General features: G+C 33.2%; 1 protein-coding gene across 1 annotated transcript in view; it reads left to right on the top strand.

Annotated features, from left to right (window-relative positions):
- LOC136041535 (uncharacterized) overlaps nucleotides 1-22,495 on the top strand; it is a 35,072-nt gene extending 12,577 nt beyond the window's left edge. Inside the window, exons 3-4 of the mRNA XM_065726229.1 lie at nucleotides 12,566-12,750; nucleotides 20,980-22,495. Coding sequence (XP_065582301.1) covers nucleotides 12,566-12,750; nucleotides 20,980-21,132 — 338 coding nt within the window. The 3' untranslated portion in view covers nucleotides 21,133-22,495. The remainder of the gene's footprint in view (nucleotides 1-12,565; nucleotides 12,751-20,979) is intronic.
- Nucleotides 22,496-24,379: the final 1,884 nt, after the last annotated feature.

Below are 24,379 nucleotides of genomic sequence, written 5' to 3'. Positions count from 1 at the left end.
GGTATAACAACATAGCAACAAACACAAAATGATTACAAAATATAGAATAAGTTTATACGAGTTAATAGAAACCCAAAAATGAGCTTCCTTGAAATAAAATTGGTAGTTTATTAATTGGTGCTCTGACTTTTTGTAATCTTAAGTATTCTAATTGATAATAGAAAATTTCCTGTTTGAAAATACATATTAAAAATAACAACATAATACCAAACATGAAATGGTTACAAAACATAAAATAGATTTATACGAATTAATAGAAGCACAAAAATGAGCTTCCATGAAATATAAATTTATAACCTATTAAGTGTGGTTCTGAATTTTTGCAATCTCAATCATCTTAATTGATTGTAAAAAAAATGCATTTTCTGAAAAGCCACATGCAACATAACAACATAACACCAAACATAAGATATTTACAATTCAGAAACCATGTTAATACGAATTAATAGAAACACAAAAGTGAGCTTCCATGAAATGAAATCGGTAGCTTATTAATTGGTGCTCTGAATTTTTGTGATTATAAGCCTCTTAAGTAAATAAAAATTTCATTTTTGAGAACCTTTGCTCATTATAAAAACATAACATTAAACATAAGATGGTTACAAAGCATATTTTTTTTTTTTTTGCAAATTGATAGTAATACAAAAATGAGATTCCATAAATATATAAGTTTCTAGTCTATTAAGTTATGTTTTATACTTTTTGTATGCTTAAGCATCTTAAATGATAGTCCCGTTTGCATCTTAAAACATATCCCGTTTGAAAAGCCGCATTCAACATAACAACTTAAAACCAAACATAAGATGGTTACAAAGAGTAAAATATGTTTGTACGAATTAATAGAAGCACAAAAATGAGCTTCCATGAAATATAAATTTTTGGCCTATTTAGTGATGTTCTGACTTTTGTGTAATTCTAAGCATCTTAATTCATAGTAAAAGTGTCTTTTTTGAAAATTCATATTCAGCATCATAACATAACACCAAACATAAGATGACTACAAAGCATACAACATGTTTATTAACAAGCACGAAAATGAGCTTCCATGAAATATTAATTTTTTGTGATCTTAAATGAATGAAAAACCTATATTCAATATAACAAAATAACATTAAACATAAGATGGTTACAAAGCATAAAATATGTTTATACGAACTAATATATACACAAAAATGAGCTTCCAGCATAACAACATAACGCCAAAAACAAAATAGTTATTAAGCATAAAATGTGAATTTACAAATTTATAGAATCCCAGAAATGAGCTTCCGTGAAAAATAAATTCAAAGAGTGAACTATGATTATGACTAAATTAAAAAAAAAAGTTTTTTAAATGAAAGTAAGGAGCGACATTAAAACTTAAAACGAACAGAAATTACTCCGTATATGAAAGGGGCTTTTCCTTCTCAACGCCCCGCTCTTTACGCTAAAGTTTGACTCTTTCGCTTAGCTCTACATTTTAAAACAGTAAAAAACTTTAGCGTATATGGGTAATAATTTCTGTTCGTTTTAAGTTTGAATGCTGCTGCTTACTTCCAGCTGAAAAAAACTTTTTCATATTTATTTTTTCATTGTTTTTTTTTTTTAAGTAATGCAAGTAAATCCTGCGCTCTCTTCATGGAAATTTTCTTCCCTCATGACAAATTCCTCGATGGAAGGTTCCCCCAGCATATCCCCCTCTTCTCAACCCCTGCCTCCAACCAAAACATCCTCCTGAAAACGCCTGTACACTTCCCAATAACCATTACTGTATGTAAGCACTGGTCAAAGTTTTGAACTTGTAACCCCTCCCACGGGGACTGTGGGAGAGTAAGTCGTCCCCAAAGACATAGTTATAAGGTTTTTTGACTACGCTGAATAAAATGGCTATCTCAGAATTTTGATCCGTTGACTTTGGGAAGATAATTAGCGTGGGAGGAGGCCTAGGTGCCCTCGAATTTTTTTGGTCACTTAAAAAGGGCACTAGAACTTTTCATTTCCGTTAGAATGAGCCCTCTTGCAACATTATAGGACAACTGGGTCGATACGATCACCCCTGGGGAAAAAAAAAAAAAACAACAACAAAAAAAACAAAAAAAACAAACAAACAAATAAACACGCATCCGTGATCTGCTTTCTGGCAAAAAAATAAAATTCCATATAATTGTAGATAGGAGCTTGAAACTTCTACAGTAGGGTTCTCTGATACGCTGAATCTGATGGTGTGATTTTCGTTAAGATTCTATAACTTTTAGGGGGTGTTTCCCCCTATTTTCTTAAATAACGCAAATTTTCTCAAGCTCGTAGCTTTTGATGGGTAAGACTAAATTTGATGAAACTTATCAAACAGTTCGTGGTAACGAACTGTAGTAAGGAGCGACCCGGCTCAATAGTAAACGAAACTCTAAAAAACGGAATTTTGATGCTAAAAGATATATCAAAAGAATCGGATTTTTATGCTGATTTCAAATATATAAGTTTCATCAAATTTAGTCTTTGTCATCAAAGGTTACGAGCCTGAGAAAATTTGCCTTATTTTGGAAAATAAGGGGTAACACCCCCTAAAAGTCATAGGTCATCTTAACGAAAATTACACCATCGCATTCAGCGTATCAGAGAACCCTATAGAAAAAATTTCAAGGTCCAATCTACAAAAGTGTGGAATTTCGTATTTTTTGCCAGAAGACAAATCACGGGTGCGTGTTTATTTGTTTTTTTGTTGTTTTTTTCCCAGGGGTCATCGTATCGACCAAGGAGTCCTAGAGTGTTGCAAAAGGGCTCATTCTAACGGAAATGAAAAGTTCTAGTGCCCTTTTTAAGTGACCAAAAAAATTGGAGGGCACCTAGGCCCCCTCCCACGCTCATTTTTTCCCCAAAGTCAACGGATCAAAATTTTGAGATAGCCATTTTGTTCCGCATAGTCGAAAACCATAATAACTATGTCTTTGGGGATGACTTACCCCCCACAGTCCCTGGGGGAGGGGCTGCAAGTTACAAACTTTGACCAATGTTTACATACAGTAATGGTTACTGGGAAGTGTACCGACGTTATCAGGGGGATTTTTTTTGGTTTGGGTGTGGGGTTCAGGGGAGGAGGATATATGGGAGGATCTTTCCTTGGAGGAATATTTCATGGGGGAAGAGAAATTCAATGAAAAGGGCGCAGGACTTTCTAGCATTACTATAAAAAAAACAATGAAAATATAAACATGAAAAAGTTTTTTCAATTGAAAGTAAGGAGAAGCACTAAAACTTAAAAGGAACAGAGATTATTACGCATATGAGGGGTTCTAAAAATACTTTAGCATAAAGAGCGAGGTATTTAGGAGGAGATAAACACTTCACTCTTTATGCTAAAAATTTTTAAAATAATTTCAACTATTTATTCTACGGCCTTTCTGATTCAGGGGTCATTCTTAAAGAATTGGGATAAAACAAGATTTAGTGTGAAGAGCGAGGTATTAACGAGGGGACCAACCCCCTCATATATATAATCAAAAATATAAGAATATAAAAGTTTGTTACGTAAGTTAATTCTTAAGTTGCGTATTTTTTTTTTTACTAATAAAAACGTTCTTTAAAAATAAAAGATCTAGTTGCCTTTTTAAGTAACCGAAAAATTGGAGGGCAACAAGACCTCCTTCCCCACCCCTTATTTCTCAAAATCGTCTGATCAAAACTAAGAGAAAGCCATTTAGCCAAAAAAAGAATTAATATGCAAATTTCATTTTAATAATTTATGTACGGAGAGCCAAAATCAGACATGTATTAATTAAAAAACTTTCAGAAATTAAATAAAAAAATAAGTTTTTTTAAATGAAAGTAAGGAGCGACATTAAAACTTAAAACGAACAGAAATTACTCCGTATATGAAAGGGGCTTCTCCTCCTCGACACCCCGCTCCTTGCGCTAAAGTTTGATTCTTTCTCGCAACTCTACTTTTTAAAACAATAAAAAACTTTAGCGTAAGGAGCGGGGTGTCGAGGAGGAGAAGCCCCTTTTATTAAACATTCTCATTAAAAATATAATAATTAAAAAATTAATATAATCGAAGGATTACAGTTAAAAAAAAATATGACTTTTCTAAATGAAATGGTTACCAAGTGTAAAGTATTATTACCTAAATTTATAAAAACACAAGACATGGCTTCTAAGAAATCTAAATTGCTAGCTTATTACTTTTACTTAAAGATTACTAAAGAGGTCATTATCACTTAATTAATTACTGGTTATTTTTACATTTGTTTAATAACAGTTACACGTAAACCTAAGATGATAAAAATTATTGAATTAAATTAAAGAAAAAGAAGGGATGATGTAAAGCCCATTTGCCTCTACTTAAAAACCCACAATACACAAGAAGTGCAACATATTTTAATATTGTAAGTAACATGACTTTTTGGGGAAAAATGCGTCTTTCAACTTTTCTGAAAGTTTTAATTTCTTTCTAAACAAGATAATCTAAATTGAACTGGATTGGAATTTAGTGACGAATATATCTACTTGGCAATCAAAAAGCTGATGTATTTATCGATGGCCTTTCAAACACTTTTGAACTAAGAATTTTACTGTTTAATGGAAATCAAAAAAAGAAACCTCTCACTCTTGAAGTATCGTGACAATTATTATTTTTTTTTTTTAACAATGTCCCGTATTATCTTTTTCACGCTTAATCTGCCTTTTCTTTATTATTTCCCTTACAAATTTTACAGGATAGCCTTAGGAAAATAAAATATTCATCAACTGCAATAGTTTGCTATCAATATACACAGGGGAACAAATTTCAAAAACTCTATCAGCCCCAATGCCCCAAAAGACTCACTATTACAAAGCCTTTATCCACAAAAGTTTCAGCTATGCAGTGTTATATAATTGCACACCAGCTATTAGGGAGGATAAGTGTATTTTTGAGATGGGTGGTATCTATAACCTCAAAAACTGCAATACGGGTATTGTGAGGGGCGAAGATGACCTTTTATTACGAAGAGAGCCGTTTTCACAGGATATATTTGTTTCAATTATGATAGACCTGTAGTAAAAAGTTTCGTTTAAGCGCAAAGGGCAAGGATTTGAATCTCTTTTATATTAGAAGACAATAATCTATTTTGAAAAGTTTTCACACCTAAGCAGTTTTTCTTAAAGTGAAAACCTCAAGGTAAAATATTATATGATGCTAAGAATTGTGTATGCGGAGAGGGGGAAGGGGAGGAGGGTTAAGGGAGGATGAAACCCCCTTCCTATACAAGTTAGATTTTTTTCTCTGTAGGTTAGGTTAAATTTTTTAATTTTCAAATTAAAAAATTTTCAGTTCACAGTCGCTAAAGTTATTATATAAAACAAAAAAAAATATTTACGGTTTAGCAACGATCTTAATGTTTTACTTCAAACTAGAAAAATACCTGAACAATTTTAAAATTAGTTTTTTTTTTTAGATAAAATCAAATCGTTACGTAATACTGTTATCGTTACCGTAAGTCACATGTGTGGAGCTTAACACGTTTGAACCCGTTTTGACGTATCTGGTAAAATGATCAACTGTTTAAACCCAATTGACGTTACAGTATTTTGGCAATTTATTATCCTGAAACTGTTTAATATTTTGCTTGGAAGTTCTCTGTATCCCTTCATAATGCCATGTTTTAAGTATGTAATGTTTGGACATCTTTACACTAACAATTTTGGTTCTGCAAGGTTACAAACATTCAGCAGCGTTTTTCTCGAAGTTTTGTGTTCTTTACTAGCCAATTACTTAGCCAATTTCGCATTCAGGCGACGACTTTAATATTTCATTTTACTATATAAAATTTTGCTACCATATTACGTTGCAATTTTATCGTATAGTTTTCAGTTATTTAAATATTCAAATAATATATTTTATGTACTACTTTTAAGTTGTGGGTTTTTGATTTCAACCTCTAAAATTCCACAGTTGGCTTGTTTGAATCTGCAGTTTGTCATTCACCTACAAGAATCCCTCCAGATATGAGTTAGATCAGAGGTCAGATCTTTATTTGATTTAATCATGGAATAGACTAATTATCTGTGGATAATCAAGTCTTCGTCTTTGTTAATGAAGCTTTCAGATTGTTGAAGACGCTCTTTTTAGAAAGGCTCCCTTTAGAAACTCCTCCCTTTAGAAAGTTACCTCCCAGTTAAAATAATAAAGATTATATGAACAAATCACGGGCTTCAGTTCCTTTGGGCTTGAGTTTGTTCCTTACTGTTACATATAACAAAAAGACCAACGCATTGATCAGTTAGAACCTAACGAAAAACAAAACTAATTTTAAAACTTTTCAGGTATTTTTCGGATTTGAATGAAAAAATTGAAACTATTGCTCAGATATATATATATATATACACATATATATATATATATATATATATATATATATATATATATATATATATATATATATATATATATATATATATATATATATATATATATATATATATATATATATATATATATATATATATATATATATATATATTGTTTGTTTGTTTGTTTGTTTGCTTGTTACGATCAATATATATTAAAAAAAAACTAAAAAAAGAAAACACTAGAAAAACTAAAAAAAAACTAAAAAAAAATAAAAAATCTAAAAAATGAAAAAAGGAAAAAACTATAACAAAAGAAAAAAAAACATACACAGTTAGAAATTAGCACCTTGCATACGTGTTGCTGGGGCGTACAGCGCCCCAGAAACGCATGGCAGGGGTCAGCTTGTCATAAATATTTTTACTGCTTGCGGTTAAGTAAAATAAATTTATCTAAAATTTCCAGGAATTACTCTAGTTTCAGTTGGCAAATCAGTTTTTTTGTTGAAATCCCGAAAATTGCTGCATTTTACATAACTATGTCTCCTTGCTTTTTGAAAGAAAACGAAGTTTTAATCTTAAAAATCCTACTTTGATTTTCGTATGTAGGAATATGTTAATAACACTTGCTACAACTGAGTTATAGAAAATACAGTTTTTCGTAAATAGAAGTTCTTTGTAAAAATTAAATTTAAAAAAACAAGTTTTTTTAACTGAAAGTAAGGAGCGACACTAAAACTTAAAACGAACAGAAATTATTCCGTATATGAAAGGGGTTGTCCCCTCTGCAACGCCTCGCTCTTTTACACTAAAGTTTGACTCTTTCTCACAACCCTACTTTCTAAAACAATAAAAACTTTAGCGTAAAGAGCGAGGCGTTGCAGAGGGGACAACCTCTTTCATATATGGAATAATTTCTGTTCGTTTTAAGTTTTAGTGTCGCTCCTTACTTTCAGTTAAAAAAACTTATTTTTTAAAATTTAATTTCTGAACGTTTTTGAATTAATGCATGTTTTGATTTTAGCTCACCGCACATAAAATAATTAAAACGAAATTTGCATTTTTTTTTCGGCTAAATGGCTTTCTCATAGTTTCAATTAGAAGATTTTGATACAAAATAGGAGGTGGGGGATGAAGCCTAGTTGCCCTACGGTTTTTGGTTACTTAAAAAGGCAACTAGAACTTTTCATTTTTTTACGAACCTTTTTATTAGTAATAGATATACGTAACTTAAGAATTAACTTACGTTACGAACTTCTATATTTGTATATTTTCATTACGTATATGAAGGGGTTTGCCCCCTAGTCAATACCTCGCTCTTTAGAGTAAAGCCTGAACTTTGTCCTAATTCTTTAAGAATGACCCCTGAATACCAAAGACCGTAGACTAAATAGTTGAAATTACTAAAAATACTTTAACGTGAAGAGCGAAGTATTCTGGATGAGATCAATCCCCTTATTTACGTAGTAAATTCTGTTTGAATGCTCCTTACTACCAGCTGAAATTTTTATTTATTTATTTACTCATTGTTTTTCTTAAATAATGCTAGAAAATCCTGCAGTCCCTTCATGGAGGCTCTCTTCCCTCATGATAAATTCCTTTATGGAAAGATCCTCCCACGTAACCCACTCCCCCATTTAACACGAAAAAATCTCCCTTCTGTACACATCCCAATAACCATTTCTATATGTAAACAATGGTCAAAGTTTGTAACTTGTAGCCCCTCCCCTAGGGACTGTGGGCGATTAAGTCGTCCCGAAAGACAAAATTAATAGATTTTTAGACTATGCTGAACAAGATGGCTATCTCAGAATTTTGATTCAGTGACTTTGTAAAAAAAATGAGCGTGGGAGGGGCCCTAGGTGCCCTCCGATTTTTTTGGTCACTTAAAAACGGCAGTAGAACTTTTAATTTTCGTTAGAATGAGCCCTCTCGCGACACTGTAGGGCAACTGGGTTGATATGATCACCCCTGGCAAAAAAAAACAAAAAGAAACGGAAAACAAATAAAATGCATCCGTGATCAGATCACGGATCCGTTTTTATTTTTATTTTTTTCTGAGACAGATTCTGTCTTCTGGCAAAAATTTCAAAATTCCACATTTTTGTATATAGGAGCTTTAAACTTCTACAGTAGGGTTCTTTGATACGCAGAATTTGATGGTAAGATTTTTCGTTAAGATCCAATGACTTTTAGGGGGTGTTTCCCCCTATTTTCTAAAATAAGGAAAATTTTCTCAGGCTCGTAACTTCAGATGGGTAAGACTAAACTTGATGAAACTTGTATATTTAAAATCAGCTTAAAAATGCGATTTGTTTGATGTAACTAATGGAATAAAAAATCTTTTTTTCGAGTTTCGGTTACTATTGAGCCGGGTCGCTCCTTACTATAGTTTGTTATCACGAACTGTTTGACTATGTTGTTGTAAATCGAACACCGGCTCTGGCAGGGTCAGAACAGGACACTGGGTTAAACATGAGTGTTATTACTGATGTTAAAAATAAAGATCATCATTTTTATAATGAACCCAGTTTGTGAAACCATTAAAATGATCATAAAAAAATAATTGTTATTACTGTTACAGACTCACTAAGCAGAGGCTCAGGCCACAAAGGCCAATTAAATAGACACACAAACACAAAATAAAAACAAAGAAAACGCACATATAAATAGCTCCTCGGCTGTTAGTGTTCCCTCAGAAAAGAAAGGTCTATAAATTAATGTTCAGAAGGCCGAGTTTTTAGACTAGGAATAAATGAAAACACAAAAGAGATAACGAAAAAATTGACCAGTAGTATAGCTTCTACCCGGATTACATAAAAAAACTAGTTTTTCTAACTGAAAGTAAGGAGCTACATTAAAACTTAAAACGAACAGAAATTACTCCGTATATGAAATGGGTTGTCCCCTCCGCAATTCCTCGCTCTTTATGCTAAAGCTTTTAATTGTTTTAAAAAGCAGAATTGTGGTACAGAGTCAAACTTTAGCGTAAAGAGCGAAGGATTGCGGAGGGGAAAACCCATTTCATATACGGAGTAATTTCTGTTCTTTTTAAGTTTTAATGTTGCTCCTTACTTTCAGTTAGAAAAACTAGTTTTCTTATGTAATTTCTGAACGTTTTCGAATTAATGCATGTTTGATTTTGGCTCTCCAGACATAAATTATTAAAATGAATTTTACATTTTAATTCCTTTTTTGGCTAAATGGCTTTCTCTTAGTTCTGATCAGACGATTTTGAGAAATATGGGATGGGGAAGGAGGCCTAGTTGCCATGCAATTTTTCGGTTACACAAAAAGGCAACTATAAATTTTAATTTTTAACGAATTTTTTTATTAGTAAAAAATATACGTAACTTAGGAAATAACTTACGTAACAAACTTTTATATTCTTAAATTTTTATTATGTATATGAGGGGGTTTGTACCCTCGTTAATACCTCGCTCTTTACACTAAATCGTAAGTTTTGTGCCGATTCTTTAAGAATGACCCCTGAGTTAGAAAGTGCGTAGAATAAATAGTTGAAATTACTAAAAATACTATAGCATAAAGAGCGAGGTATTTATCTCCTCCTAAATACCTCGCTCTTTATGCTAAAGTATTTTTAGAACCCCTCATATGCGTAATAATCTCTGTTCGTTTTAAGTTTCAATGGTACTCCTTACTTTCAATTGAAAGAATTTTTCCATGTTTATTTTTTCATTGTTTTTTTTTATAGTAATTTTAGAAAATCCTGCGCCCTTTTCATTGAATTTCTGTTCCCCCATGACATATTTCTCCAAGGAAAGATCCTCCCACATAGCCCCCTCCCCTCAACCCCGCCCCCAAAACCAAAAAAAAAAATCCCCTGAAAACGACTGTACACTTCCCAATAACCATTATTATATGTAAACACTGGTCGAAGTTTGTAACTTGCAGCCCCTCCCCCAGGGACTGTGGGGGAGTACGTCATTCCCAAAGACATATTTATTATGGTTTTTGACTATGCGGAACAAAATGGCTATCTCAAAATTTTGATCTGTTGACTTTGGAGAAAAAATGAGCGTGGGAGGGGGCGTAGGTGCCCTCTAATTTTTTTGGTCACTTAAAAAGGGCACTATAACTTTTCATTTCCATTAGAATGAGCCCTCTTGCAATATTCTAGGACCACTTGGTCTATACGATGACCCCTGAGAAAAAAAACAACAACAAACAAACAAATAAACACGCACCCGTGATTTGTCTTCTGGCAAAAAATACGAAATTCCACATTCTTGTAGATAGGAGGTTGAAAATTTTGCTATAGGGTTCTCTGATACGCTGAATGCGATGGTGTGATTTTCGTTCAGATTCTGTGACTTTTAGGGGTGTTTTCCCTTATTTTCTAAAATAAGAAAAATTTTCTCAGGCTCGTAACTTTTGATGACAAAGACCAAATTTGATGAAACATATATATTTAAAATCAGTGTGAAAATCCAATTCTTTTATGTATATTTTAGCATCAAGATTTCGTTATTTAGAGTTTCGTTTACTATTGAGCCGGGTCGCTCCTTACTACAGTTCGTTACCACGAACTGTTTGATATTGTATTTATTTTAAATATTTTGTTAAATTCAAAAGCACGTAGATGTGACAAATTCGGTATGTGATCATGTGAACATGAGCTATTAGAGTGTTATTGAAAAATGCAGTTTTTCGTAAAATAATTTTTTAATTCTTTTAATTAAAGAAGGTCTTTAACCACACTAATTTCCTTTCAAATGAGCCATTAAACAACTTTCTACGATGTTCCAGAGCCAAGCTATCTGAGGAGGGGAAAAATATTTCGCATCATATATAAAATATCTCGCATGATAATATTTCGCAAAATATATGCAGAATATCCTGGTTGCAGCCACTTTTCTTGATTTTCAAGCCAATATATTTCCCTAGTTGTTCAAGCCAAGGAACGGTAAGTCTCCTATATAGGGGTGTCGGTCAAGATGGTTCTAATAGTCTACTTCATGTTTTAATATGACTCTATTTTTAGGAGTTATGGGTTATTATATTTCTAAGAATTGGACATGATCGTCTCTTACATGGTTTCTAGCTACCGCTGCAACCCGTAAAAAGGATATTATTATCCTGTGTAGAGTAAAAGACGTTCCTCATGTCAATTTATATTACCTAGGTTTCAGTACTAGATTTACTAAGTGATATTCTATCTTATGAAAGATCCTTTGATTCTATGGACAACCTGCTTGGACTATATTTTAAGGACTGTCCCAGAACAGTTTTTAAATGTGGCTAATCAAAACCTGACATATACAGACATAAAATGTAAGGATAGCCTACTAGAAGTTTATACCCCCTTTAATTTTTTTGAACCCTCAACGCATTTACCCCCCCCCCCCCCCTAGATTTTGACAATATATCTTTGGCTTTCTCATTGGAAAGTACCTCGTTTTTGTATTTTATCTTGAAGAATCAAAAATACAATAAAATGCAACCCCCCATACCTAAGAAAATACACTTTGCTTTACCCTCCCTTTACATGGTTATAAATTGTTACCCATAAGTGTAATGTATTATCTAGTTCATTTTTACTTGACTTTTTGCTGTTCTTTGCGCCATCTATAGCCTTGCTAAAATGCTTAACGACACGATTTCTGAGGTCCCAAGAATGTTTGATTTTGTATGAATAACAGTAATAGAAAACTGAAATGCTTATAAATACCAGTGTACACTTTGCAACTACTTTTGTTAACAAGGTAAATATTTTTCCCTTTTACTATATATTCTTCATTCGAATTAAAATTCGAGGAAAATTCACACGCTGTGAAAACAGAAATATGAGCTTGGACATATGTTTTTATACTGTTTCAGTTACTATTTAGGGCCCCTTATTTCTTATATCAATAGGTTTGGCACGAAATCCCTGAGCCAAAAATAATACCATCAGATCAAACCGTTTTTTTTACGTTTCAATACAAATATACAATTATGTCCAGTCATTTGGGCGTACAGATCCCGTCAGACGCGTGAAGACAAGAAAATAAATTTTTGATTAACAGTATGATTCTGATTGTGCTGAATTTAGCTCACCTTTTTTGCATAAAATCTTAGGTTGTGTACATAAAGACGGAGAAACATTTTGTAAAGGGTGAGTCTACAACACTGAATTTTGGCAGCGTTCCAATTCAAAATTTAACGTCTCAGCACAAAAAAGTGCAGTTTTTGCAATTAGTAGCTAATGCCACCTAAGTACATGCTCACCACTTTCTTTTTTTTAAGTTTTTTGTTCTAGGTAGTACAGCCAATGTTACGACAGTTAAACTGAGTCTACAATCATTCAAAGAGAGGTCAAATGGTGTGAAATTGATTGAGTTGAGCAAAGAGTGTGATAAAGAAAGGCTGAAGTTGTTTATTACAAATTGTCATAAAAATGAGTCCATTGACTGCTTTATTAATTTTACCGACGAGCGTGGCAAAGTGAGTATCAACTTTTATTATATCAATTATTCATTATTTTGTCGTTATTACGCATGTCTTTATAAAAAATTGTTATTTTTATCATTATCTAGTGTTATTATTCTATTATTATAATAACTGAATTACTATTTATTCTTCAAATGAATAATTTGTTCCTAGGTTTTTACCTTTTTTAATCAAAGTTGCTTTAAACTAGTACCTACAAGACATTACATTTTATACGTTTTCTTATTTGCAAGTTTCGGCAATTTCTTATTGAATTTTGGCTCACCGGTATCTAATTTTTTACACTTTTATGTTATACTGGTGGGTTAGTGGGTTAATTAAGGTAGACAAGAGCATGCTCCCACAAGCTTTTCCTTTATTCTACGTTACAATAGTCTTGAGTAAGCCAAGGCTAAGTTAAGAACTAATAAAACTCCAAGTAGTTCCTTATCCCTCAACTATGTGTGCACATACAAATCCAATCCCATTTACCATTGTGATTTGCTACTTTTTCATGTACTTGCTATCTTCATTTTGACTTACTATCTAGATTTGTATCTTTTTTCTGCTTGCTTTTGTTATGAAATGTTCTATTATATTTCGTTTTTTTATATATGATAAAATTAGATTTTATTACCAATATCGGTGAAAAAAAACTCCCCAGGAAAATTTAAAATTAAAATGCAATATTTTACCTACCCCCGCTCTCGTGGGGTCAGTCCACTGACCAAAACTCTGAATATAGTTTTAAATCTCATAAGAAAAATTTAAACCAGCATTTATTATTTTATGATCTTTCGAATTGCAGTCATTTCATTTTAATGCTTCCTCTTAAACATTCCCTTTTTACTACAGTTCCGCAAGAACGATTTCTGTAGCTCCAAATAAGCATTTGCTGAGATTAATAAATATGAGCTGCAAATAATCTGCAGTCCAAGTTACGGAATAAGAGTTCTGAATCTTCTAATGCGTTACAAAAACAAAATATTATCTAGGCTTCACCTTCAAGTGATTCAGAAATACATTAAATTTTTTAAAAGACAAAAAATTTGTTATGTACAAACAAATTATACAAAATGAAATAGCCGAAAGATACATTGCTGCAGAAAAAAAAGAGACGAAAAATTTCAACCAAAACGGATTGCAGAACATCAACAGATTGCCTCCTAATCAAGAAAAAATAAATGAGAGGAAGGAGAAGAAAATGGAGAGCAAATATTTAGAATTTGAAAGCGGAGAAAAGGGATAATTATCTACATTTTTCATTTTTTTTTTTTGAAATTGATTCAGTTACAACCACATTCCCTAATTTTACGGAGCATTACCAAATCGACAAAAATAAAAATACAGTAGAGGGAATAATGAGGACTTTTTTCCCAAGACAGTGAACGAACAAAACCTATTTAAATATTTCGGCTCTATATCTAAGAGCCGTCTTCAGCAAAGAAAATAATAAAAAATTACACAAAAAACACTTACAATAAAAGTTCTTGATTAATTACTTCATTACTTCTTAACGAAAAGCTCAGAAAATTTTATTATTTTGTTGTTTAATATAAAGTTATTTATTTATTATACAAAATTTTATTGTTTTCTTTGCTGAAAACGGCCCTTAGATATAGGGCAGAAATATTCAAATAGGTTTTGTTCATTCACTGTCTTGGGAAAAAAACTTCTCATTATTCTCTCTTCTGTATTTGTATTATGGAAAGGCAGTGTGATCTTCGTCATTATTTTGACAAAAATAACTTTTTACATTATAGACTATACATTTTTTTAAGCCAATTTGTCCAAGAAAGTGTGTTAAAAATCAAAAGAAAATGAGCAAAAAATGTATCACCATGAAGCTCTAGAAACTGTAACTTTCCCAGTTGATGTAACAGAATGAAAACACAGCCATTAGTTGGCAGTAAACTGGATAAGAATCGAGTGATTCGATGAATAAATATGGGCTAACTTTAACATCTTGTCAACAAATAGGAATAGTATAAAAGTAATTTTATTGCTTGACTTATATCAAATAAAATGCAAATATTAAAAATATTGTTTCACTTCAGAAACCAATAAAATAAATGAAGAGATGGCATACTCAAATGTAACAAAGACAGATTAAAACTTTTCTGACGTTAAAACTATTTCAATAGTTCAATAGTTAAAACTATTTCAGGCAACAAGTAATCCATCCAAAAACTCCCAAGTTTTGGAAATACTTTTGCCCAGTACTCCCTTGATCTTTCAATAATTATTATTTTCCAGTCTTCTTGATTATTTTACTGTTTTATTTTACTGATTATTTTTGTGAAAATTTTATTGTCTAGATTTATTGTTTTACTTCAGAAAACAATAAAATAAATGAAGACATGACATATTCAAATCTAACAAAGAGAAATTGAAACCAACCTTAGCTACCGTAAGCTATGACTAAGTTTCTGACTAATCTTAGTCAATCTTCCGTTTTTGGCTTTCCGAATTAGATGCTCGTTTTTTATTACGACTTGAAATGCCGGCTTGTTTTGATCTATTGCCATTGTGACATATACTGGCTCTCTTGTTTCTAGGCTCCTATCCATTATTGAGTCAACTATTTCGGGCAACAAGCAATCCATCCAAAAACGCTCAAGTTTTGGAAATACTTTTGCCCAGTACTCCCTTGATCTTTCAATAATTATTATTTTCCAGGCCTCTTGATTATTTTACTGTTTTTATTTTACTGTTTTTACTGATTGTTTTTTTGATTATTTTATTTTTTAAATTTATTGTTTTGCTTCAGAAACCAATAAAATAAAAGAAGACATGACATATTTAAATGTAACAAAGACTGAAACCAACCTTGTTTCATTGAAAGCACGATTGAAACCAACCTTGTTTCATTCTCGGATAGTTTGGCTAGTGGCATATACGATAAGCAATTAGACTAATGCATGGAGATAAATATAAACTATTGCGTAATGGAAGAACAATATATTGTGTATTAAAATAATTATCGAATTTACCAAATTAGTTTCTAACTATTGTTTTTTAAGGTTCACTTTGGAAACGCTGGTAAAATTTCTCTGCAAGAAAACTGACCTTTGATATTTTATAACAGCCTACAACAATCATAGGAAATCCTGGTTTTTCAGATACGGACCTAAGGTGGATCCAAGTGGCAAAGAAATGTTTTCGTTTTGATATTCTTGGTGCTTCAAATGTTGGCTACTTATAAATTACCACCATGCTGAAACATGCTAGGAAACTAAAGGAAGCAAAAAAAGTTTTGGAAATTTTCTACCAGACGTTGTGTATTAAAATCCACATCAGCACCAAATCTGCAATCTGATAGCGAAAGGCAATCAGCTGGTTGCCTTTGAACCAACTATGATTGGCCTAATAACAGCAAATAAACAAATATATCCGAAAGCTATTCGTATTTAACTACCTACTTCTCAGCTGTGCACAGATACACAGTCTAATCTACATTAAGGAAAAATTGCGGTGAAGGAACTCAAAAGCTACAATATTAAAATGATGATGTTTGGATTATTCAAATAGTTCAGTTTTTGCTCTTAGAAAATGAAGGGACGATTCGCACACTTAGCCCCAATAGTACTTATAATTTAACGATTTCAAGAGGTGTTAAGACTTTAAGCGGTGGGAGGTAAGAAGTGCCTTAATGTTTGAGGCAGTTGTGTTTTCTTTAAATGAATAATGAATAAGACAAAAGATATTTATGGCAGAACCGATGTCTGTTACCAATAATTGACCTGTACGCAATCCCGATTTTCAATTTTACGTGGCGCTCATGCGGACGACAGGTATTTCCAAACAGGCGCTATATACACTTCATGTGGAAGGGTAATGGCATTATACAGAGACACAAGATATTTATGGCAGAACCGATGTCTGTTACCAAAAATTGACTCGTACGCAATCCAGATTTTCGCTTTTACGTGGCGCACAAGCACGTAAAAATGACTGATGTAGTCTCGTTGTCTTTTCCTGTGAAGTTTGGTATATCTCAGGCTCTGCGCTGGGCTCTTTACTTTGTCTATTTTACATGGAAATGATGCGCTTTTGTCTGCTGGATGTACGTATCACTCCTTTGCGGACGATATAACACAAAACCTACCAATACACTAAAAAAATTGGGGGTTTTTTTGAGCTTAAGTTTGCTGTGTGGGAATATCAAGAGGGCATTTTTGCTGACATTCTGCAGAGTAAGTGATTCTGTTGATGTAAATGGTAACGTTTTGTTATGTGGAATGCCATTTGTACAAGTAAATTCGCTAAGGTACCTTGGCTTCCATGCTGATTCTAATCCACGCGTTGATTCTGCACGTGGAGTAGAAACTCTCAGAAGACTGAAGTATATTCTACAGGAACGTACTTTTCGCGCGATATATTTTGCAATCATCTACCCTTAAATATCATTTGGATATGTAGTATGAAGCAGCAACTTTAAGGTTAACTACAAGCGTGCGCAAGTGTTGGCGATATTTGCGTATAATTATGGGTATAATCTAGTCCCGGAAACTTTTAAAGAGTTTTACCGTTTCAGAAATTTTGTTCATAACCAGGATGCAAGAAGTTATGATATCTTGGTTGTGGAGATAAAAATAGTGTGAGGTCTTATTGTGCTTTGAAGTATCTATCCCCTTCTGTATGGAATTCGCTTCTTGTGAGTGTTAGGGCAGCTTAGCACACCCCACAGTTTAAAAATAGATTGGATTAGTATTTTGAGGGATTAGTCAGGTTTTTTCAGGAGGAAGGAGTGAGATGGGAAGTGGGGCTGGGGGAAGGATTGGATGGAAAGAGTGCAGGATCTTTGGAGTCGTATTTTGATGTTGGCTCTTGCCCTGGAGCTGTATGGGAAAAGGTGATTGTTTTTTTAATTATTAGTTTAGGATGTTTCTAAGAGTGTTTATGTAGGTAATCGTTCCTCGACAGCAACGCTCTTTCTTTTTTTTTGTAAGAATACAAACAAATATTTTGACATTAAAATTGCTTGAATTTTGAAAATTAGCTTTAAATTTTCTTACCAACATAAAATTTTTTATGAACAGATATTTTTATGAACTTGCTTTTCGTTAAATTTGGTCTATTTCTGGTAAGTTCTTTTTTACAGGTTTGCAGAACTTTCGGCCCAAGAAAGCTTATGTATTTTAATTTATTTCATATTAGCTGTTGGTGTGGCATTTCGCGCCACACAAACACCTAGTTGGTGGGGGCGCTTCGCGCCCCCCTAAGCCCCCCCCCCCGCGCGCGTCAGTCATTACGTGCCATATAAGTTACGCGTTATTGTAATTGTGTCCCTGTGTCCCGCCTTTGAGTATATATATATATATATATATATATAAATAAGTTGTCTGTGTGTGTGTGTGTCGAGTGACGTAATGTTTGTGTGTCGACTGACGTCATGTTTGTCGACTGACGAAATTACAGACCGGGACATCGGGACACAAATGACGACCGGGACACCGGGACATAGTGAATATAAATGACGACCGAGACACTCAAAGAGAAAGCGACCGGGACACAAGGAATGTTCGATTAGCAATCACCATCAACAAAGCACCGGGACACAAATGACGACCGGGACACAGGGAATATAAATGACGACCAGGACATAAGTAAAAAAAAACTAAAAAAACTAAAAAAAAGATAAAAACTACAAAAAAAAAATAAAAAGAAAAAAAAAACTAAAAACTAATAAAAAAACTAAAAAAGCTAAAAAACTAAAAAAAGAAAAAAAGAAAAAAGGAAAAAAACTGAAAAATAAAGGAGAAAAACAAAACTAAAAAAATGAAAATAAAAATAAAAAAAAAACTAAAAAGGTAAAAACTACAAAAAAAACTAAAAAGAAAAAAGAAAAAAAAACTAAAAAAAAACTAAAAAAAAGTAGAATCCAAAAAAACTAAAAAGAAAAAAAAGGGGAAAAACACAAAAATTTATTTCATCAGGACACAGGGACACCGGGGGGCACAGGGGGATATATAAATGACGACGGGGACACAGGGAATGTTCGATTAGCAATCACCATCAACAAAGCTCAAGGGCAATCATTAGAATCATGAGGTATAACTAAAAAAAAACTAAAAAAAAAAAAATGTAAAAAACTAAAAACTAAAAAAAAGACCAATTCAAAAACGAATGTATATGCAGACCGGGACACCGGGACACAAGGAATATAAATGACGACGGGACACTCAAAGAGAAATTACAGACTGGAACACCGGGACACAAATGACGACCTGGAAACAGGGAATATAAATGACGACTGGGACACAGTCACACAACTGCAACGGGGACGCCGGGGGGCACAGGGGGATATATAAATGACGACGGCCACACAAGGAATGGTCGATTAGCAATCACCATCAACAAAGCTCAAGGGCAATCATTAGAATCGCATGGACACAACTACAATGGCGCGTAACTAATATGGCGCGTAACGACTTACGCGCGCGGGGGGGGGGGCTTGGGGGGCGAAGCGCCCCCACCAACTAGGTGTTGGGGTGGCACGAAGCGCCACCCCAACAGCTAGTATATATATATATATATATATATATATATATATATATATATATATATATATATATATATATATATATATATATATATATATATATATGTATATATATATATATATATATATATATATATATATATATATATATATATATATATATATATATATATATATATAGTTTTTAACTACGTAAAAATTGCGAATATACCACATTCTTCGCTGTCCCATTGTCTGTGCATATAAATAGATTGTCAGGTTTACCGACTCTTCAATATGCAACATATAATTGTCCATGGGAAAAACAATCCGTATTCAGATCTATACTGCATTTTTCTAATGATTGCCCTTAAGCTTTGATGATGGTGATTGCTAATAGAATATTCTCTGTGTCCCCGTAGTTATTTATATATCCCCCCGGCTTTTTGGCATTATCTCTTTGAGCCGTTTCCTCGACTGTTTTTTCTGTCATTGTAGGATTTATACTAACTCTTTGAATTAACTCTTTGTGCAGCTTCCTCGGCTGTTTCTTCTGCCATTGTAGATTTATACTGAAATTTCTCTTTGAATCGCCCCATTATATACTTATAATGACGTCATATACAAAGCCTTATATGCTTATAATTACGTCATATGCGTACAAACAAACAAACGTACAACTTATTTTTATATATATAGATATTGCATTCTACTATGGGTCACAGTTCCCATGTAAGTTTTATAGTTTTGTTTTTACTTAGTGGAATTTGGGTATTATAAATTTTTCGTTTTTGTTGTGGTTCATTAAACTCTTTTGAAATCGTTTTGTATATTTCGTTCGAACATGGAATAAGATATTTTCAACATTCAGAGCTGTTCACTACGGCATTATTTCAGTGTTTTTGCTTGAGTATCCAACATTTTAGACCAAAAAACCTACAAAAGCCTCTTCGTAAATAAAATAGCCATAGAAAAATTCATATTACATAATCAGGGGGAAAATCCATTTTAAAACCGAATATTTTGCTGCTGACTAAAAAAGTTCAATTTGTTTCTTTGTGTTCAAAAAAGCGATTCCAAAAACCTAAATGGAATTAAAAAGAAAGAAAACATGGACCTGTACAGTACCCTCCAGACATATTAAAACATCCATAATTATTACTTCTTAACAACGAAATTAGAGCTATTTACATATAAATTTTAGCTTATTTGCGTTTTAAATTGAAAGGCATTGAATACGCAATTTTTTAATGGATTTTCAGTGTTGAATGATTAAATAATAAATTGGTTTCTCTTAATTAATTCTTAATTAATCTCTCTTAATTCTCTTAATTCTCTCTTAAGTCTGATTTGTATTTTGAATTTGTCCTACTCCACTTTATTAAAAGCAACATTCTTAAACCATTAAAGGCAAGAAAAATAATTAAAATTATTGAGATTTTTCGGTTCAAGCAAACTTAAAAAAATATTCAGTGAAAATCGGTTTATTAACTATCCTAACTTTTGAAATTGAATTTAGCTTAAAGTTTCTACCATACTAGAACGATATTTTATAGTTCTAATCGTAAAAATTATTTTTTATTTTTCATAAATAATATAATATAAGTTAATTGCGCATTGTAATTTTAAATTTGTATGAAATATATAATGTTTTTTAACACAGGTTATTATAAATTTTACAATAAATTATAAAGAAAAAATTATTGAAAGCTCAAAAATATGAAAAGTTACTTTTTATACCTTATTGCTTTTTTTTCCAGACAGCCCTCTACTATGCAGTCACCAATAACGATTTGGAACTAGTGAAAGAACTAACAAAAGTAAAAAGCATAGATCCAAACGTTCAGGATTTCGACGGAAATACATGTCTTCACATTGCTGCACAAGGGGGTAAGTTTGTGGGTTCTTGGTAATTGAGTAATTCACTATGTAAATGGACACTTCCTCCAACCGGATGAGTAATCAGTCAAAATAATTAAAATAGCTTTTATCACCTAATGCATGCAACTCAAATTTATTATGTTATTTTTTTGGTTTACAATATTGGTAAACAACTCTAGGACAGGTTCGTTTTTAAAGTCCACAAAATTCACAAAAAGTCCACAGAATACATAACTAAAAGTCGTGCAGTCGAGACTTGGTCCTTGCATTCAAGTTTGCAATGCAAGTGAAAATTTGTGAGAAAATTTCACCTAACAAGTCAATGATATATCATTACAAGTCTACAAAAACGTATATGTGTCTTTTATAACTGAATTTTGTTGAACCGAAGTTCAATCCCATACTTTTAGGTTTGTAACATTAGTGAAAAATTGTAGGATGAGGTTCATACAAAAATTCCTTTGAAGTCCACAAAAGTCCACAAAATCTATAAAAGTTTATAACCGAGTTCTTTACAAATAGGAATCAATTCTCTTTTTTCAGGTTTACAAGATAAGGGGAAAAATGTGGGACCAATTCTCATTAAAAACCCTTCAAAGCCTAAAAAAAAGTCAAAATCGAGAAAAGTAACATTAATAGCCCTAGGTAATGTACCTAAAATTTGATCCCTTACATTCAGATTTGAAACATTAGTAAACAACTTAGGACACGGTCATATGAAGATTAGGAAAGTAACCTTGTTGTAGCAGAGAAAAGTTACCTAGATCCTTGCCTTTGACTTGACGTTGTCGTTGCTTGAGTGTTTCGTGAGCACTATTGAGGAGGCTGTAATTCCTCTGCGAATAAGCTGCCAATGGTTACATGTTGGAATGTTTGTATATGCTGTTGTAATCAGCAATTATGCTTTAGAATTTCAGGAAACTATTTTCAAGTTAAAAAATTTTAAATCATAGACAATCAGTTGACGAAGCTAAAAAAAATGTTATTAGTATATAGTGAAAGGTTCTGTATTCTTTAATTAAATAGAATGAATGCAAGTTGTTTCATATAAAACTGAAAAGCGATGTAGAAACGCGATCAGAAATACCGTTTACCCGAGGCAAAGCACAACCCCTAATACATATATATATACTAGCTGTTGCGGTGGCGCTTCGCGCCACCCCAACACCTAGTTGGTGGGGCGCTTCGCGCCCCCCAAAACCCCCGCGCACGTAAGTCGTTACGCGCCATATTAGTTACGCGCCATATTAGTTACGCGCCATTGTAGTTGTGTCCCTGTGTCCCACCTGTGAATATAGATAGATTTATATATGTGTTTCAAACTACGTAAAAATTGCAAATATACAACATTCTTGGCTTTCCCATTGTCTGTCCATATACAAAGCCGTATGTACTAATAATGACGTCATATGCAAACGCTCTTTTTACAAACAAACAAACATGCATACACACAACTCGTTTTTATATAGATAGATAGATAGATAGATACAATACAAATTAACTACGTAAAACTTGTGAATATACAACAGTCTTCGCTGTCCCATTGTCTGTGCGTATAAATAGATTGTCAGGTTTACCGACCCTCAAAGATGCAACATACAATTGTACATTGGTAAAGCAATCTGTATTAAGATCTATACCGCATTTTTCTAGTGATTGCCCTTGAGCTTTGTTGATGGTGGTTGCAAATGCTAATCGAATTGGGAATTGCAATCTTTTAAATTGAAAAAGCAGATCCGTTGGAATCATGGGAATGCGAGGAATAAGAACAGCCTCACCCTCATAAGGCCCTGTCAAGATTGTGGCATCTATTAGGTTTTCCATTGTTTTTTTTTTACGGCAAGTCGCGTGCCATTGCAAAGCTTTGGTGGGTTGATATTTCTTAAAAGTATTATTGGTACGCCTATTTTTAGTTGTAGCAGGTGTGGTGGACACCCTGAAGGATCTATGGAATTTAAAAATTCAGATGGATAATTAACCGCTTCATTTGGATATTGCACGTGGGAGTTTCTGTAGAATGCAAGTTCAGAGGCAATTTCAAAGCGGAATGAGCAGTTCTTCCACCAGGCAGCAATGTTGCGGCTATTCCGGACGACGCAATTGCCAACGCTATATCATTTTTAGATCGAATTGATGCCAGAATCAGTTTTATCACAAACGTTTTACCAGTACCTCCTGGCGCATCCAAAAAGAAAATTTCTCCAACGTTGTTATCGACACAATGCATTATCGTATCATAAATGTCTTTTTGTTCCGACGTTAACTTGGAAATGTTATTTTGTAGATACGACAATAGATCACTCGTACTGTAACTTTGTTCACGATCCAATTCTACACATGTCGAAACAGCAGCGATACGGTTAGGTGAAGGCATTCCCAAATCCTGAAGAGGTTTGTATTTTTGACTTATATTTTTCCCATAACTCTGTAGGAGCTGATGGAGAGCAAGTTGTTAAAATGATGCCAAACAATGCACGAATTTGACTTGGGGTTGACGTTTCGCACGCGTCATTGATGCAGTTATCCCAGTGTTGGTCATTCTCCAATAAATTCAGAGCTTGGCATGCACTACGGTAAGTGTCATGTATAGTACCATTTACAGTCCTCAAATACTCAAAGGATGTCAGACCGGGTACATTCACCAAAAGCAGGCGTAGAAAGAAGCATTCATGTTGATTGGGGTGAACGGTGTAGAGTCTTCCTATCGTGGTATCTTTGAAGATGGTAGGTTGGCCGTCGACTGACTTACCCTGTTTTCGACGTTCAAATACTTTATTTTTAGTATTCCACGTGTAATACGAAGGCACTTCAGTAGGCTATACAGCAGTTTTTTTGCAAAAGAATCATTTTTGCAAAGCGAAAAAAAAGCTGTTAATGTTGTATCCGGTGGATTCAGGACTCTTTGTTGCACGTTGGTTTCCGTGAAATAAACACGTTGACCATTCTGTAAATGTACCGCTAAGTGAACAACAGCTGGACTACGTTCATGTATCGGAAATGAAAGAATTCGCCAAACAGCTTCATTACTGCTTATGTATCTTCCAGCCTGATATTCTACGATTTCATCGAAATCTTTGATTTCGGACTGCAAGCCAAAAACTGCCATGTCACTGCCTTTGTTGACGTATTTACATATGTATTTGATTGCCTTTACGGAGTTACAGTATTCAACGTTTATGTGTGCATTAAATGTTTTTGATAATAATGGGGAATATGGAACAACCCACTGGTTATCTACTTCGATGGTGGTACCGTTACGCTTCTTTATTATTGCTGTTT

This window comes from Artemia franciscana, unplaced genomic scaffold (genome assembly GCF_032884065.1).
Source record: "Artemia franciscana unplaced genomic scaffold, ASM3288406v1 PGA_scaffold_231, whole genome shotgun sequence".
In the NCBI taxonomy this organism is placed as follows: Eukaryota; Metazoa; Arthropoda; class Branchiopoda; order Anostraca; family Artemiidae; genus Artemia; species Artemia franciscana.
Note: the sequence above shows the minus strand (reverse complement) of the source record. Positions and strands in the feature narration are given on the sequence as shown.